Source organism: Globicephala melas, chromosome 3 (assembly GCF_963455315.2).
Source record: "Globicephala melas chromosome 3, mGloMel1.2, whole genome shotgun sequence".
NCBI lineage: Eukaryota > Metazoa > Chordata > Mammalia > Artiodactyla > Delphinidae > Globicephala > Globicephala melas.
This window is the reverse complement of record NC_083316.1, coordinates 170,278,242-170,294,638: the sequence shown is the minus strand read 5'-3', so window position 1 is coordinate 170,294,638 and position 16,397 is coordinate 170,278,242. Positions and strand designations below refer to the sequence as shown.

At 60.0% G+C, this 16,397-nt stretch overlaps 1 protein-coding gene across 2 annotated transcripts; it reads left to right on the top strand.

Annotated features, from left to right (window-relative positions):
* Window positions 1-840: 840 nt before the first annotated feature.
* Window positions 841-15,776, top strand: SGTA (small glutamine rich tetratricopeptide repeat co-chaperone alpha). Of its 2 annotated transcripts, none has more exons than XM_030845479.3 (12): window positions 841-961; window positions 7,969-8,107; window positions 8,794-8,900; window positions 9,087-9,171; window positions 10,208-10,307; window positions 10,666-10,770; window positions 11,459-11,597; window positions 12,276-12,338; window positions 13,494-13,531; window positions 14,071-14,160; window positions 14,341-14,462; window positions 14,597-15,776. In XM_030845479.3, the coding sequence occupies exons 2-11, from the start codon at window positions 8,008-8,010 to the stop codon at window positions 14,453-14,455; spliced, it is 942 nt and encodes a 313-aa protein (XP_030701339.1). In that variant the 5' UTR covers window positions 841-961; window positions 7,969-8,007; the 3' UTR covers window positions 14,456-14,462; window positions 14,597-15,776. The 2 variants fall into 2 exon arrangements, with proteins under 2 accessions (XP_030701339.1, XP_060153419.1); XM_060297436.2 differs by lacking the exon at window positions 841-961 and adding an exon at window positions 7,621-7,856.
* Window positions 15,777-16,397: the final 621 nt, after the last annotated feature.

Sequence of the window (16,397 nt, the reverse complement as noted above, 5' to 3'; positions counted from 1 at the left end):
AACCCACCTCATTTATTTCTGAAAAAAAATGAAAATAACCCAGGGTGTTAAGTGTGCATGCGTTTTAAGTAGGATAAAAATGAGTTAGGAGAACGCTTCTGGCAACTTTAACGCTAATTTACTAGGGAATTTCGCGTTACCCACCCGCGGTTTTTTCTCTCTTGAGGACATCAAGTTTAGTTCTGTTAATCTTCATTTTCGCTGTTTCCTGTACTTGGAGTGCTTTCCTTCCGTACTCCAAATCCACGTGTGAAAGAGAGGCCTTCCCTAATCATCCCAGCCAACTTACCCCCGCCCATCACAATCACAGCACCCCACTTTTTCTTCATAGCGCTTGCCATTAAGTAAAATTTGTTCATTTATGTACTAGTATACTAGTTTATAGTCCGTCTACCCCAATACAAGGTAATGAGAGCAAACATTTTGTTGGCCATCAGAGTTGGTGTGCAATAAATATTTTTCGACTATTAGACATCTGCTGTAAACAAATATCTCTATCACTTTACTCTTATGGATTGAATAAATGAAAGAACGCACTTGTAGGTGGATAGGTGGGTGAATAAATGAACAAATATGTTCAAAGAACGCCTGTAATTCTCTGGTCGCCAGATACCTAAACACAACTGCACCACGTGGTCGACTCTGCACCACATGACGGCTCCGCCAACCCACAAGAGTCCGCCACTGTCCCACCATGCACCGCTCCATTCCGGTCAGTTCTGATTTCCGCCCTCCTTTCGGTCGCAGAGGTCAGTTGCCCTAACGACTAGCTTGTCCCAGCCTCTAAATTGCGTCACTTCCCCCCCACGCCCGCCTAGATAATTGGTGCGCCTGCGCAAAATGAAAGCCCGCGGGTGCTGGCTCCTTCTGCGCAGGCGTCGCAGCTGGGGGGGGCGGGACCGGGCGGGGCCGCGGTACGCAGGCGCAGCCGTCGGTGGGTCGGGGTTCGGCTGCCTGAGAGGTGAGTAGGGGGTGCTCGGCGCTGAGCTCGGCGGGTCTGAGGTCCGCGGTTCGGGGCTCTTGGGGCTCCCAGGGCTCCGGGCCCCGTAAGAGGACGTCGGTGTGGGGCCGGGGTCGCCGCGTCCGCGGGGTACTATGAGTGGGCGGCGCGGAGGGGAAACTGAGGCGGACGGCGTCGGGCAGGCCCTCGCCGGCCCGGGTCTTCCTCCCGCAGACCCCAGGCCCGGGAAATGCGGGTTCGCAGGCCGGCGGGTGGACAGCGGGAGGCGAAGCGCTCCGCACATAGTGAGCGCTTGCTGGGTGTCCGCTGCTTTCCGGAAACACGGTCCTTTTGAATCGGGGCCCCCGTTCGTGGGGTTCAACTCGGGGCTCCTGTCTCGGCGCCGCCACTCTCTACATTGGTGACCTTAGCCAGCCTCTTGGCTTCTCGGAGCCTCAGTTTCCCCTTCTGTAAAATGGGCGTCGTCTCCGCCACTGCCTGGGGTGGGAGGCTTCCGGGAGGATTAAAGTCGCAGGGCCCCCAGCGCGAAGTGAGAGCTCAAAGGGAGCAGCAGCGGTTAGTCTGATTTCACACGGAGGGCCTCTGCCTACTGTGCTGGAGGTGGGAGAAATCTGGGGTCGAGGACCAGCTCGTCCACCTCTCGCTGGCTGTGTAAGCTCGGGGAGATCGCTTCCACTCTCCACCAGCCCTTTTCTTCTACTAATAGGGGTTCTAGAAGTACATGCCTCTTACAGGCATTTTGAGGTTAAATACACGTGGAACGTTCTTTACTTAGTTTCCCTCTCCTTGTCAAGAGCTTTCTAGAGGACAGCTAGTTTTGTTATTAGGTGCCAGGAAATGCGTGTGCACTCTGCATCCTCGCTGAGTGATGTTCCCATTTTCCTTTGTTTCTGCCTCACTGGTTATTTTTGTCTGCTTTTCCTCTCTGTAGACCAGGGATTTTGTCCTGTCAGGGGACCCGGGGCCGTGTCTGGGGACATCTGTGGCTTTCACGACCAGGGGCACTCCTGGCACCAAGTGGGTGGGGACCAGGGTTGTTGCTCCACACCCCTCAGTGCACAGGACGGCCCCCACAAAAAATGATCTGGCCCCAAATGTCCACAGTGCCAAAGTTAAATCCTACCCTAGACTAGTGATTCTTCGCCAGTGGGCTTCAGAGGGGGCAGAGGGTGTGAACCCCCAAGAAATCACGTGCACGGTTTTGTGTGCATGCCCACTTTTGTGGGATGAGGAAAGTGTATTTTGGAGCTTAGGCTCTGGAATCAGCCCGCCCAGGTTCAAAACTGCCGATTTGCATCTTAGCTGGGTGCCCTTGGGGGGGTGCCCCCATCTCTCTAAGCCTCAGTTTTTTGTTCTGTACAATGGGAGTTAGATTAAACAAACTGTAACCAGGGGGCCAAATCCCCCTGCAGCCTGTGTTTGTGAATGAGGTTTTGTGGGATCACAGCCCACTTGATTGCATACATGTTATCCATGGCCTGGGAAGCTGAACGTCCTCATTCTGACCCTCCTTTTCAGAAAATGTTTGCTGACCCTTGAAATAGGCCATTATGTGTACTCAGCTCAGGGCCTGGAAAGTCCTGGGCACTCCAAGGATTTCATTCAGGGGTTTATAATTCAGTCTTCCTGAAAGGGTGAGTGGTTCTAAATGGGGTTAAGCTCTGCCCCGGATTGAGAGCTATAGTCTTACTTGTTCCTCCTTTTTTTGGGGGGGCAAGACCCAATGCTGGCCTTGGCGGCCCATGCACAGTGAGAGTGAAAGAGTAAAGGGGACAGTTGGTAGGTAGGCTTGTCATCCCCTCTGCTGATGAGGAAACCGAGACCCAAGAGAAACGACCTCCCAAAGGAACCTGGTCACGTGTCTCTGACCATGACAAGGATCCAAGGTTTCTCTGAGTCCATGTGGACCAAACGCCCCTGAGTGCTGGGGTCCCTGGGGGAAGGTGATCTGTCCAGTGGCTCACAGTCGGGTGCAGAGTGGGCAGGCCAGGAAAGAGTCGGAAGGCCTTGTAGGAGATGCTGGACCAGAGGCAGGACAAGTACTGGGCTTTGCTGGAAGAAGAGGGTGTCCAGCTCTGTCTGAGGAGGTGACCTTCTGGCTTGGTGTTGAAGGGGGAGTGAGTGGTTCCCAGATGGCAGGAGGGAAGGTGAGCATTGCGTTTGAGCAGAGCACAGGGGCTTTGGTGAGGGGCCACACGTGCCTGCTCAGGAGGTTTCGGGGGGCTGTGGAGGGTTTTTAGAGTGCAGGACATCCTGGCAGCCCCTCAGAGGAAAACAGGGCTGCGATGTGGGGCTCGGGCTGGAGCCTGAGTTCCAGCTCTTGGGACCGCCCTTTCCTGGGAACCCTAGGTGCCCTGGGAGGGGAGGGAGGAGCAGAGGACCAGCTTGCACACACTGGTGTTGGTGAGAAGAGCTGGATTCGGGGTGGAGGCGGGGCAGGGCACCCCCAGAAGGGGTGGGCAGTCTCAGAAAGAGGGTGCTTCTCCTTCCTGGTGTCCGGGGCTGGGTCACTCATTTTCCTGAGTGTACCCTTTTGCCTCTTCAAATGATCAGTTCTGAGCAGGGAAATAAAAGGAGTAGAGGCTGGGGTGTTTGGGCGTTTTTTGGCCGAGCTGCACAGCGTGTGAGATCTTAGTTCTCGGACCGCGGATCAAACCCATGTCCCTTGCACTGGAAGTGCGGAGTCCTAATCACTGGACCGCCAGGGAAGTCCCGAGGCTGGGGTGTTTTTAATGATAAAATGGAAAGGTGGACGGAGAGCCGGCGGGGGTTCTGAACGCACAGGGAGGAACTGGCACCGGGACCCCCGCTGCAGCCGCACCCCGGGGCCAGCGTCCGTCCCCCGGCCAGGCTCGCGCCTGAACCCCGCACCTGCAGCCAGCGCCCCGGGTGCCTTTGGAACCTCACAAAGCCCTCGCTGTTCGCAGAGAGAGCGGCCTGCCCCAAGAATTCTGTCCGGCAGCCAAAGCCCAACAAGTCGGGATTGTTCCCGAGACCCCAGTGCCCAGGGGCAGTCAAGGAAAAGAGCGTCCTGGCGTTCCTGGGCCTGCTTTGCAGGGAGCGGGAAGGCGAGCAAGGGCCGACAGCTGTTCCGCGCCCAAGAGGCAGGAGAGCGGCAGTCCTCACGGCGCGCCTGTCTCGGACATGTGCTGGGTCCCCGCTGTGGACCCACATCCGCTTTTCTGCAGTCCGGAAACCCCAAATACTCTGCAAACACAGGATTTGCTGAAAGTTTGCAGCCAAGTCGTTTGGCCAGAAACTCTGACCCGTGCTGACTTTTATTTTTCCCACTGAGTGTTTATCAGTGATTTTCAGCTGGTGGTGGTTTGGTGACGTCTGGAGACTTTTGTGATTGTTACCCCTGTGGGGGAGGGGGGCTGCTCCACACCCCATGGTGCCCAGGACAGCCCCCACAGAGAGTGACCCAGCTCCCATGTCAGCTGTGCTAAGGGGGAGGGGCCCTGCATTCATTATTTGGGAAAAAATCGAGTTTGATCCCTGTTCACACTGGACACCAGAATAAACCCCTGATGATCAGACAGTGTAAACCAGGGTGACCCCCAGCGTGTGTGGTTCACCTCCCCTCCCTCCCACTCAGGTGTGGATTTAAATGTGTGTAGCATCCCGGGACCTCAAAGGTCAGACAGTCATGGAACGTAACCTCCGGGGGTCTCGCCCCGAGTGATTCTGCCCCCGGGGGACACTGTTGGACGGATGCCGGGATGCTGTTAAGTACCCTACAGTGCACACGCCCCACAAAAGGAGTGACCTCCCCCCGCGCCATGCGGATAGAGCCCGGGGGAGAAGCTCCGCGTGGGGCGCTGGAGTCTCACCACAGCCTCTGTCTCCCTGTTTTATAGAAGAGGAAAGAGAGGGCATCGCGGGGGCTCCTTCAGCCGTGACACGAGCATCCCGGCTCAGGGGTGGGGAGGCGACGTGGAGCTGGCCTCGGGTGGAGACGGCTGGACCTCAGGTGCTAAGACTGCAGAGCCCGCTGTTACCCCCAGGGCGCCTCCGGGAGCCCTGGTCTCGGTGCTCACTGTGTCAACTTGGGGGGCCGGCCCTCGGGAGGAGGTCATGTCAGTAGACCAGGAGAAGCCGGGAACCAGGAAACCGGGTAGCGGTTGCCTCAAAGGAGCCGTTTAGTCGGGGTGGGAGGGCTGGTAGCAGCATGTACAAAGGCCCTGAGGTACAAAGGGCCGGGGCCCTTGGAAGAACTGAAGCTGTGCCAGGAACAGGTGTGACTTCGTGTCTCAGTTCTCTGCACCCTGACGGTCCCCTCAGAGTCACCCCCTCCGTCCTCACAGCTCAGTCACGTAAAGATCAGATTGCCTCTTTATCCTACTCTTAAGCAAACGCTTGTCACCACAGGGCCTCCATTAGTTCCCTGTGAGGAAAACAGATCCCCCCACGCACAGACCCTCGAGCCCAGTGTGACGCTCAGTCACCCAGTACCAGCTCCCATGGGTCTGGCAGGGGGGCCGTGCCCCTAAGTGCTGCCTGGAACACATCGGGGGAGCCCCAGCTGCCCAGCCTGTGACCTTCCCATGTGACCTGTCAACCTGTGACCCCCTCTGGGAGACCCTGGCACCCCTCCACCCTGTTCGGTGATCGAGAAGTCGGCTGGGAGGGGTTGGCAAACATGAAGGTGGTAAATTCTGTGGGCTTTGGGGCCCTTGAGGAAAACCAAGCATGCTCTGCAGACACTTCTATAACGTAGGGATGAAAAGACATCCTCAGCCAAACAGGCGGCTGCCAGGTGTGGCCCTTGACCCCTGATTAGAACAGAATGTACAGAAGGATCAGGGTCCTGGGGTCTCGGAGGGTCACATCCTAAGTGGGCCACTCTGGGCTTTGAAAACAGATTTTCTCCTAGTTACAGTAAAATAGATATACCGCGAAGTTTACCATCTTAACCATCTTTAAGCGCACGGCTCAGTGACATTAGGCACGTTCACATTGTCGTACAGCCATCCCCACCATCCATCTCCAGAACTTTCTCATCTTCCCAAACTGAAACTCTGTCCCCGTGAAACAGAGTCCCCCAGCCCCTGGCCGCCACCGTCTAGTTCCTGTCTCTATGGATTTGAGCCCTCTAGGGACCTCATGTGAATTGAATCAGACAGCGTTTGTCCTGTGTCTAGTTTATCTCACTGAGCAATCACATCCTTAAGGTTCATCCAGGTTGTAGCAGGTGTCAGAACTTCCTTCCTTTTTAAGGCTGAATCATATTCCGCTGTGTGGATGGATCACATCTGTTGATCCATCCATGCATGGACATTGGGTTCTGTCTGCCTTTCGGCTGTGGTGAATGATGCCTCTGTTTGTCAAATGTCTGTAAAACCAGAACCTTGTTGATGTTTTGGGCAGCAGCTCGCTGGTTCGGCTGGGGAAGATGACTCACCTTTGGGGGTTTCACTGTCTTCAGAACGAGCGGGTTGTGCTGGCTGGTCTCCCTGGGCCCCTCTGTGTTGCCCCTGAGAGCCTGTGCATCTGGGGCTGGCCGTCTGTCCTCTGGGCTCTGGCGTCCTGATTCCAGACCTCCCAGTTCCTGGGACGCTCTTGGGCCAAAGGCGCTTGCTTGGTAAAGGCTCATTGTATCCAGAAATGGGGGAGGAGAAAGCTCATTACCATCCCCATAATGGGGGTGGCCAGAGTGCCCTGTCCAGCTGTACGATATAGCTGCTTTAAGTCCTTCCCTTTTTAAAATTTGAGATATAATTCACATACCGTAAAACTTAGTAGATTTTAGTATATTCACGGTGCTGTGCAACCATCACCACTAATTTCAGAACATTCCGTGACCCCCAAAGAAGCCCCACCCCCTCCCAGCCCCTGGCAACCACGAACCCGCTCTCTGTGTCTGTGGATTGGCCTCTCCTGGACGTTTCCCATCAGTGGGATCACACACTGTGTGGCCTTCTGTGTCTGGCTTCTCTCCCTTTTTTTAAGTTGCCAATGGATGTAGTTTTCTGTGAACCGGAAACGGCTCTGAGCGCGGCCAGCATCGCGTGTCTTGACTGCACTCACCCGGCGGCTCTGGGCCGGCAGCGCCCGGCCTGCTGTCGGCCAGTGTGCGAAGCCTGGGGGTTATAACTTGCTCTGTCCGGTTTGATTTAGCCGCCGCTGGCCAGTGGTGGGTTAATGATAACTCAGCCAGGAGGCCGCCTCTCGATTTCCAAGCCACACAGGCTGTTCACCCTGCCGGGGCGTGTTTGGGGGGCCAAGATGCTTCACACCATGGATCCCACCCTCCCGGGCGAGCCCTGCATGGCCTCGGGCAAGCGTGGGAGATGGGCCTGTGCAGGGGGCGAGGCTGTGTGTGAAGTGCCTGGCGCGCCACGGCCCACGGGGAACAGGCCCTTCCCACGCCCGTTCTCCAGGCTTCTCGCCTCAGCACTGTAGGGGGCCATCCGCCAAGTTGTGACGACCACAGCTGTCACCAGTGTCCCCTTGGGAGAGTCACACCTGGCCTAGGAATACAGCAGGTTGTAGAGGAACCCAGAGGAGGCCCTGAGGCGGCCTGGGAGGGGGTGTCAGTGCCCTCTGGGCCTTTGGTCTGCTCAGGCCCACCCAGGGGTCCTGTCTGACCCTTGTGGGCGGTGCGTGTCCCCCGGGTGTTCGGGGCCCGGAAACTGTTGGACCGTTTTCTTGTCCAGAGCGTGGAGTAGCAGCAGGTGGGACTGCAGCCTGCCCTCTGTGTCCCTGGGGAGCCCCACGCCCCCCGTCCAGCTGGTGAGGAGGGATGACCACCGTGCCCAGGGCCACATCACCCTGGGGTTAGAGTCAGGCAGGACGGCAAGGGGCTCTGGACCTACAGCCTCAGCGTCTCCTCTGTGAAATGTGGAGAATTCACATGTCTGCCTCACCGTTGTCAGGCAGACACAATTAGCCAGTGAGTTAAAGTGGCTCCTGCCGGGCAGGGCGGGTGCGTGAGGGCAGAGGGGCAAAGGCTCGGCTGTGCCCGCCGCCCATCCTGTCCTCACACTGTGGACCGCTGTCCACAGATCCTGAAACCCCCAGACCTTGTCTGCTCCCATCTCAAGATGGATAACAAGAAGCGTCTGGCCTACGCCATCATCCGGTTCCTGCATGACCAGCTCCGGCACGGGGAGCTCTCCTCTGACGCCCAGGAGAGCTTGGAAGGTACGTGCTGTGGGCCACGCGCGCCTCCCAGGGCCTCGAGTCCCCTGCCCGACCCCCCACTTGCATCAGCGCCTAGAAGCTCCGCGGGGTGGGAGCAATAGGCTGGTCCCTGTCCTCGTTTCACAGGTAGGGACGCTGAGCCCCAGGCGGGTGCAGGGCTGCCCCCCGCCTCCCTCACTTTAGGCTGGGCCTCCCGCAGCTGTTCTCTTCTGGAGGGATGCAGTTCCCGAAGGTTTTCCATGTCCCCCGTTGCGCGTGTGTCCCTACCGGTCAAAGGAGTGAGAGAGGCCAGGGGTGGGGAGCCCAGCCCAGACCCGGCCGCTAGCCTGCCTGGCAGGAGGTAGCTGTTCCATGCCCACCGGGCCGCACCGAACCCCCGAGGCCTCCCACCTGGGCAGCCCCCGCATTGTGACCCCACAGAGAGGCCTGGCGTCACCACCTGAGCCCTGTGGGGCAGGGACGGCGGCTCCCCCACTCCTCCCGGCCTCAGGGCTCGAGGGGCAGGTCCATCCTGCGCTGCCCGAGGAATCACAGCTGGCACCCATAGGGCCCCGCAGGGCACACGCAGCGCCTGGTGCATCCGAGGCCTTAGCGAGCACGTCCGAGAAAGGAAGCGTGAGCGCTGCCCCCCAGAATCGTCAGCTTGGGGTTGGGTTCAGTAGAGCACACCTTTGTCCCCCTGACAGTTGCCATCCAATGCCTGGAGACCGCTTTCGGGGTGACGGTGGAGGATAGCGACCTCGCGCTCCCCCAGACTCTTCCCGAAATATTTGAAGCAGCTGCGGCGGGCAGGGTGAGCCTCGGGCACTGCGGGGCTGTGGTTCTGTCTCAGTTCGAGGGCCTGAGTTACCCCCCAGAGCTCAGCTGTCCTCGGGCGTCCCCTGGCTGGTTGGGGGAGGGGAGAGGGTGCTGGGCTTGGGGGAGGAGGTCAGCGGTTTCCTGCTGCCCCTCAAAGAGCTCATCGTGGCTTTGGGGCCAGGAGATACCACCTGATCTGAGGAGCCCCCAGCGAACCCCACCTTCGGAGGAGGACTCGGCCGAGGCAGAACGCCTCAAAACCGAAGGTAAGGAACGCCCCGCACAGCTGGCCTCCGGGTGCTACAGGCAGAGGCCGGCTGGTCCTGGGCTGTGGAGCGGATGGCAAACCAGCCTTTGGAGATGGGGCCGGAGGGCTTTTACACTGATGCAGAGATGCAGAGAAATCAGACCCTTGACCAGGAGGAATTAAAGGGTAAGGCCGCTGCGGAGGGCGGTCCGACAGCTTCCCAAATGGTTAGATAGAGTGACCATGTGACCCAGCAGTTCCACCCTAGGGTGTGCCCAGGAGGGGTGCAAACGCACATCCACAAAGACGCTTGTGCACGCGTGTTCATAGCGGCATAGGAGTGGAAGCCGCCCAGGTGCCCATCGGCTGACGAGCGGACACACACACGTGTCCCTCCACACACGGGGACGTCACCCAGCCACGCAGAGGAGAGAAGCCCCGACACTCGCTCCAGCGTAGATGGACCTTGAGAACAGGATTCTCAAGGAGAGAAGCCAGACACAGAAGGACACACAGTGTCTGATTCCGTTGGTGGGACACATCCAGAACAGGCAGAGCCAGACAGAGAGTGAATGTGTAGTTGTCAGGGGCTGGGGGGGGCGGTGACAGCTAATGGGGACGGGGCTTATTTTGGCTAATGGAATGTTCTGGAATTAGTGCTAACGGTTGGACCAGTTTGAATATACTAAAAGCCGCTGAGTTATATACACTTTTAAAGGGTGAGTCTCACGGTATGTGAATTCTATCTCATTAAAACTGCGCTGTTTCTGAAGGAACGAGCAAAAGTGATGGTATCTGAGGCTTAGGTTCCCAAATACCACAACCATGACAGTGACAGCTGCTGCACCAAGGGCTGGCTCTGGCCAGGCCCTGCGCTGGACGCAGACCCGCCCTCCGCCTCGTGCCACCACCCTAGCCTGTGTCTAAGCGTTGCATCCTGGGCCCCCAAAGTCTCGAACTGCCACATGGAAGCCAGGCGAGCCGAGAACGCCATCTCAGAACTTCGGGGTCCGAGGGGAACAGCCGAGGGTACGTTTCCTTCCCTTTCTCTTCAGGGAACGAACAGATGAAAGTAGAAAACTTTGAGGCTGCCGTGCACTTCTATGGGAAAGCCATCGAGCTGAACCCCGCCAACGCCGTCTACTTCTGTAACAGGTACGGCAGGGACCGGTGGGGTCCTGGGCAGGCTGAGCGGAGTCCCCAGGGGAATGGGAGGGGCGGTCGATCTGTGGGTTAGTGATGGCTCAGCCGCTGTCCCAAATAACAAGCCCATGCCTGGTGGCCGGCCAGGTGCGGCCCAGTGTCAGTGGTGCTAGCGGCCGCACTCGTCTGCCCCCACAGCCTCGGTTTCCCTGGTGAACGGGGCGGCACCCAGATTGCTGTATCCTCCGGCGCCAGCCCCGGCGTCCAGCCCCACCGGCCCTCCCATCCTTGGCAACCCTGCCTCTGCCCCACCTGACAGACGGGGAAGCTGCAATCAGCTCCCCGACTGCCCTGGTTTGCCTTCTCCCAGAGCTGCGGCCCACAGCAAACTGGGGAACTACGCGGGGGCGGTTCAGGACTGCGAGCGGGCCATCTGCATAGACCCGTCCTACAGCAAGGCCTACGGCAGGATGGGGTGAGTGCCGCCCGCCCCGTACATGCTGTCTGCCTGGGGTCAGCGCGGCCCCGCACGTTAAGGCCCCAGCCCACTGGGCTGCCCCACCTCACACACCAATCCCAAGTCCAGGCCGTCAGCTGAGCTTCTGACCGACCAGCTGTAAGTCCGGGTTCCCACGACCCTCTCCTTGGGTTCAGCGATTCCCTCGAAGGCTCACAGGACTCAGGAAAACGTTTCACTTAACCTTCTCTGGCTTATCGTAAGGGATGCAGAGGAGCAGCAGGCGGAGGACCGCCAAGGGCGAGGTCGGGGAGGGTCCCGAGGCAGAGCTTCTGTCCTGCGCGGTTCGGGGCGCGCCTCCCACCCAGCACGCGGGGCGGTCACCAGTGGGGGTGGGTTTTATAGCCCGTCTCTAACGCCTCCCTCCCCGGGAGTTGGGGGTGAGTTTGGTCTTTGTGGCCAGCAGCACATCCGGAGGCTTCCTGGAAGCCCACCTCATTAGCATAAACAGGCCTCCTCGTTAGCATAAACTCCAGTGCAGTCCAAGGACACACCTGTGATTCAGCTCGCTGGAGGAGGGAGGAGCTCTGACCACGCCTGCCCCGCCTCCTCCCAGCCCTGGCCACCCCAGCAGTTGGGGCTGCTGGGCCTGGGCGGGCAGGCGGATGGCCTCCCAGGCCCTCCACGCGCACTGTCCCTCCTGCAGCCTGGCTCTGTCCAGCCTGAACAAGCACACGGAGGCCGTGGCCTACTACAGGAAGGCCTTGGAGCTGGACCCCGACAACGAGACCTACAAGTCCAACCTCAAGGTGGCGGAGCTGAGGCTGAGAGAGGCACCCAGTCCCGTGAGTCCTCTGGGGACTGGCCGCGGGGGCAGGGCGGCTCGGGGTCGAGGGCTGGGCCTGACCCGTGTGGGAGGAACGTCTCTGGTGCCGGGGGTCCGGCATCTGTTTAACGGGGTCCTGTCGTGAGGGAAGAGGCTTATCCTCGCAGAGTCCCCGGAAATGGGAGGGCGTGGGTCACATGGGGAAGCCCCAGCTCGTCAGGAGGCAGAGGGCTGGGGGCCGTGTGGGCCTTGGGAAGGAGCTGGCAGGCTGGGTGAGCAGGCGCGGGATCGGGTAGTTTGAATGGCACCAGGGCAGGGGGGCTGCCCGGGGTGACCAAGGCAGGGGGACAGTGGCCCCAAGCCCCGAAGAGGCTGGTTTGCGCGTGAAAGGTGCACTCGCGGGCCATTTGTTTACCAGTTTCTAGGGATTGGCCACCCCTGGGAGGGGCCGTCCTGCCACATTCAGCATCACAAAGTGAAAGACACGGTTAATATACCGTGCTCTTCCGGGGGACCCACACCGTGGTGCGCGTCTTTCACGAAGCACCCCCGGCCGCAGGGCCTGGCCTCCCGGGTTGCTGGGACGCCCAGGATTCCAACAGGCCCCAGGTGGGACCTTACCCCTCAGTTCCCGGGGGGCCGGCTGCCGAGGTTCTGTGTCGAGGCCCCACTAACCAGGGCTTTTCTCACCCCACAGACGGGAGGTGTTGGCAGTTTTGACATCGCGGGCCTGCTGAACAACCCAAGCTTCATGAGCATGGTAACGGCCCCTGCCTGCCATGTCACCATGGGCCCCGGGCCAGGGCCGCCCCACTGCAGACACCATGGACACTGGGCGCCGTGGGGTGTGGAGCCGGACAAGCTGAATCCGCCTCTCCCAGCTGAATAACCTGGGGAATCTCCACGCCCCTTCTCCCCCAGTCCGGGCCCCCTTGCGGTGTGGCCACGGTGACAGCAGCATCGCTGCACCTGCTCCCTGAGGTGCAGACGAGACACCGCAGGGCGCGGGGGCCCCGCGGAGGAAGGGCCGACCACCTTCTGGTCCAGATGCGCGTGTTCTGCGCAGGGCTGTCCCCTGGAACAGGCACCCAGCGTATCCGGCACATGCCTGTCAGCCCCCGGGTGGTCTCACCGGTCCTCAGGCCACACCGCTGGCTCAAGGGGCCTCAGGGTGGGGGTCTCAGGTCGCCAGGGAGAGAGGAGCCTGGAGCCCCCCCATCAGAGAAACGTCCGCACCTGAGCGGGAAGCGTCTGGCCTCCCATGTCTCGGAGCCTGGGCTGCCGCTCTCGTCCAGGGTGGGACGGGCACGAGGCTGCCAGAGGACTCCTGGCGGCGGGGAGCGGCCTGACAGAGGCCGCTCCTTTGGCCTTGTCCGTCGGGGTCGGCGGTCTCGGTCCCCCTTACCTTCGTGCTGTGCTGTTGGCACCCATCCATGCCCGACACTTGCATGACCGTGGCCTGCAGGGCAGTGGACTGGCCGAGGCCGGCTGGTAGCGCTCTCCAGCCCTTTTCGGAAAGAGCCACAGCCTGGAAGGTGCTTCCCTGGCTTCTGCTCATGTGCACGTCTTAAAATCGGCCCTGAGGAGCTAATCCCGACGTGGCTGGGGGTGTCAGTGTAGGAGAGATGCCAGGATGATGTTCATCCACATAGCAGAGCTGGAACTGACTCCCAGGTGTCCCTGGTCGGGGAAGGATGACGAGGTTCCTGGAATCTTAAGATGAGAGTCCAGATGGGATCGAAGTGGGGAAAGGGCAGGGTCACAGTGTGTGGGGATGGGGTGGGGCCCGGGGAAGAGGCGGGCCTGGCGCTCTGGGTTCTGGGCTGGAGGCCCACGGTGCGTACGGGGAAACCTCGTCAATGATGAAATGCGTTTGGGAGCTTGCTTTTTCTGAGAAGTCTGTTTTTTTCTTCAGGCATCCAACCTCATGAACAATCCCCAAGTTCAACAGCTGTAAGTGACCACCGTTCTCCTTTGGGTCTTGTGGTTAAAATTACTGTGGTGCAAGGTACACAAAATGTACCATTTTAACCATTTTAAGGTTTGTGATTCCGTGGCATTAAGTATATTTACGACGTCCTGTAGCTGTGGCCACCATCTAGTTCCAGACATTCATCACCTGAAAAAGAAACCCTGTCCCATTAGCACCATCCCCAGCCCCTGACCACCAGGAACCCACTCTCTGTCTCTGGATTTGCCTGTTCTGGACGTTTCCCATCAATGGACTCAGACTCTGTGTGGCCTTCTGTGTCACTGGCATCACCCGGTGTCCCTGAGGGACAGCATTGCCCCGTTAAGAGTCACTGTCTTTAAGCCAAAAAAGGGTGTTGCTGGGAAAGCTGATGGAATTGACAGGCTGCAGTCAGAGAGAAGCGTGGGCTGAGGGCAGGTTTGGGCCCCAGGAGATGTCCATTGCCAGCAGAGGGGAAGGGCCAAGTGGGGATCAGAGGAGGAGGGCTGAACCGTCTGCAAGTCAAGGGCTCTCTTTGCAGCATGTCCGGCATGATTTCGGGCGGCCACAACCCCTTGGGGACTCCCGGCACCAACCCCTCGCAGAACGACCTGGCCAGCCTCATCCAGGCGTGAGTGGACCTGCCAGGCGGGGCTCCTGGGCAGGCAGGGCGTGTCTCCACTCCCCCAGGAAGAGAGACCTGCTCTGTAGGGCCTGCATCCTCCAGGGAGCGGTCCCCCTGCCCTCGAGGGGCACGTGGGGTGGGCACCCTGGGCCAGGCTGAGCCCGGGCGCACCTCCCCTCCCCGCAGGGGCCAGCAGTTCGCTCAGCAGATGCAGCAGCAGAACCCAGAGTTGATAGAACAGCTGCGCAGTCAGATCCGGAGTCGGACCCCCAGTGCCAGCAGCGACGACCCGCGGGAATGACTGCCCGGTGAGTCTGGGGCCGGGCCTGCGTCGCCGAGGCCACGCAGGGGCGTCTCTGGTCATCAGGCCCCTTGCCAGGGGTTCCCACCCGGATCCCCCACCCCTCTCAGTCCCGCTCAGTTGGGCTGTTTCTCTCTCCAGCCCCCCAGCGCCATCAGGTCCTTCCTGGCTGACCAGAAGCCTTCTCTCACTTTTCCGTCTCTCTTCCCATTGGACCGCCCATGAGAGGAAAAGGAATTGGACCTGCATGTTAAGACGGATTTTTATTATTTTTATTTTTTTGCCTCAGCCCTTCCCTCCCTTTTTGTACTCTCTCACGGCCCCCAGACCCTTCTCGAAACAGAGCCAGCAAGCTGTGAGCACAGACCAGCACCAGTCTCACTCCCAGCCCCCCCCAAAACCCAGTCTCTAAAGTATTTTCTAGAATAATTTGGGGGGGGTCCTTTCGCCGCTCTCAAGAAGCGCCCACGGGGAAGCCGTGGCACGAAGCCCCTTCCGCAGCCCCGCCCCCTCGGCCTGTCTTCAGGGGCCTCGCAGCCCACGAGAAGCTGCTCTCTGCGTCGACCTTGACCACCCGAGCCACCCCTGCTCGGACGGGCTCCCTGCCAGCCAGCCCGGCCCTCGGACCCGGGTTCTCGCATGAGCAACTCCCGCTGCAGGTTCCCAGGAGCCGGTTCTGTTGCCCTGGGCCTGGGGGCGGTCCGGAGCGGACGTCCTGGGTGTGCAGGACCCATTTCTGGGACTTTTCTTCCAGTCGAGCATCTGGATGGACGTGGGTCTGATCCCAGTGCTCTCTTCCCAGTACTCAAGACCGACAGACCGTGAGGGGCCCTCTCACCACCTTCAGCCTGGCCCCCGAGCCCATCCCGGCCTGGCCATGTGTCCCAGCCACTGCCCTTCTGCCCTCAGGTGGTCCCGCTGGCTCAGCGCCTCCTCCCGTTGGGAGGGGGGGCTGCAGGGGGTCCTGGTGCCACCCGCCTTGGCCTGAGATTGCCAGGCAGCCACCGTGGATGCCCGGCGGCCCCAGGCGAGGCGGGACGGCGTGGGGAGGAGGGGTCGGCTGGCACCAGCGCTCCGGCAGCAGTGTTGGCAGCTGGATCGTCGGAGGCTCCCTGGTGTTGTCGGGCCACGTGCGAGGTGACCCAGCACCGTGTGTGTAGGTAACTAGTAGGGAGACGGCCGCCAGCCACCCGCCGTCTGGCACACGTCCGTCGAGATGTGTCCTAACTCTTGCGTGCTAGCCATGGTGACAAGCATAACGTAACGTGTGGGGAATAAATAGACATCATGACCTCTGCCTGTCTCTGTGTTGACCTCTCAGCGCCGCCTCCCCTCCCTGCCCCTAGCTTCCAGGAACCCCCAGCCTGGACCCTGTGTGGGTCGCCTTGGAACCACTGAACCGGGTTGTGTGTGCATCTCCTGTCACCGCTGAGACAGTCCCACAGATTCAGTGGCTTTTAACCACACAGAGCATCTCAGTCCTGGAGGTCAGAAGTTGGACATGGCCCCTGCCCCCAGAGGCTAAATCCAGGTGTGGGCGGGTCTGCCTCCCTGCCAGGGCTCAAGGGGAGAAGTACCTCCTGCCTTTCCCAGCGTCTGGAGACCGCCACAGATGGTGTAGGCAAAGGGGGGCGTCAGCACCTGCACTCGGCTCCCCACTGGCCACTGGGCTGTGGGAACACCTTTGGGCCACGCTCGCCTCCTTCAGCCGTGGCCTCTGTGGCTTCTGGGGGATTGTACTTCCAGCTTCCGGTGACCTTGAGCTGCCTTGTCCTGCAGAGATGACTTCCCCGTGTTCCCTGCCTCTTGGACGGTGGCCAATAGGGGATGAAGGAAGTTCAAGGAGGAGGAGGGGTCCGTCCCCGGTGGGTGCCGCTGGTGGGGTGTGGAAGCTCCCTGCTGTCCAGCCCTCCTGTTCCAGCTACCCAGTGCCACCGGGCAG

Excerpts from the sequence above, each read along its gene's own strand:
- SGTA (XM_030845479.3), top strand. The coding sequence starts at position 8,008 with ATGGATAACAAGAAGCGTCTGGCCTACGCCATCATCCGGTTCCTGCAT. Across the intron at positions 8,108-8,793 it reads CGCCCAGGAGAGCTTGGAAG|TTGCCATCCAATGCCTGGAG; the intron begins GTACGTGCTGTG and ends TCCCCCTGACAG. Across the intron at positions 13,532-14,070 it reads AATCCCCAAGTTCAACAGCT|CATGTCCGGCATGATTTCGG; the intron begins GTAAGTGACCAC and ends CTCTCTTTGCAG.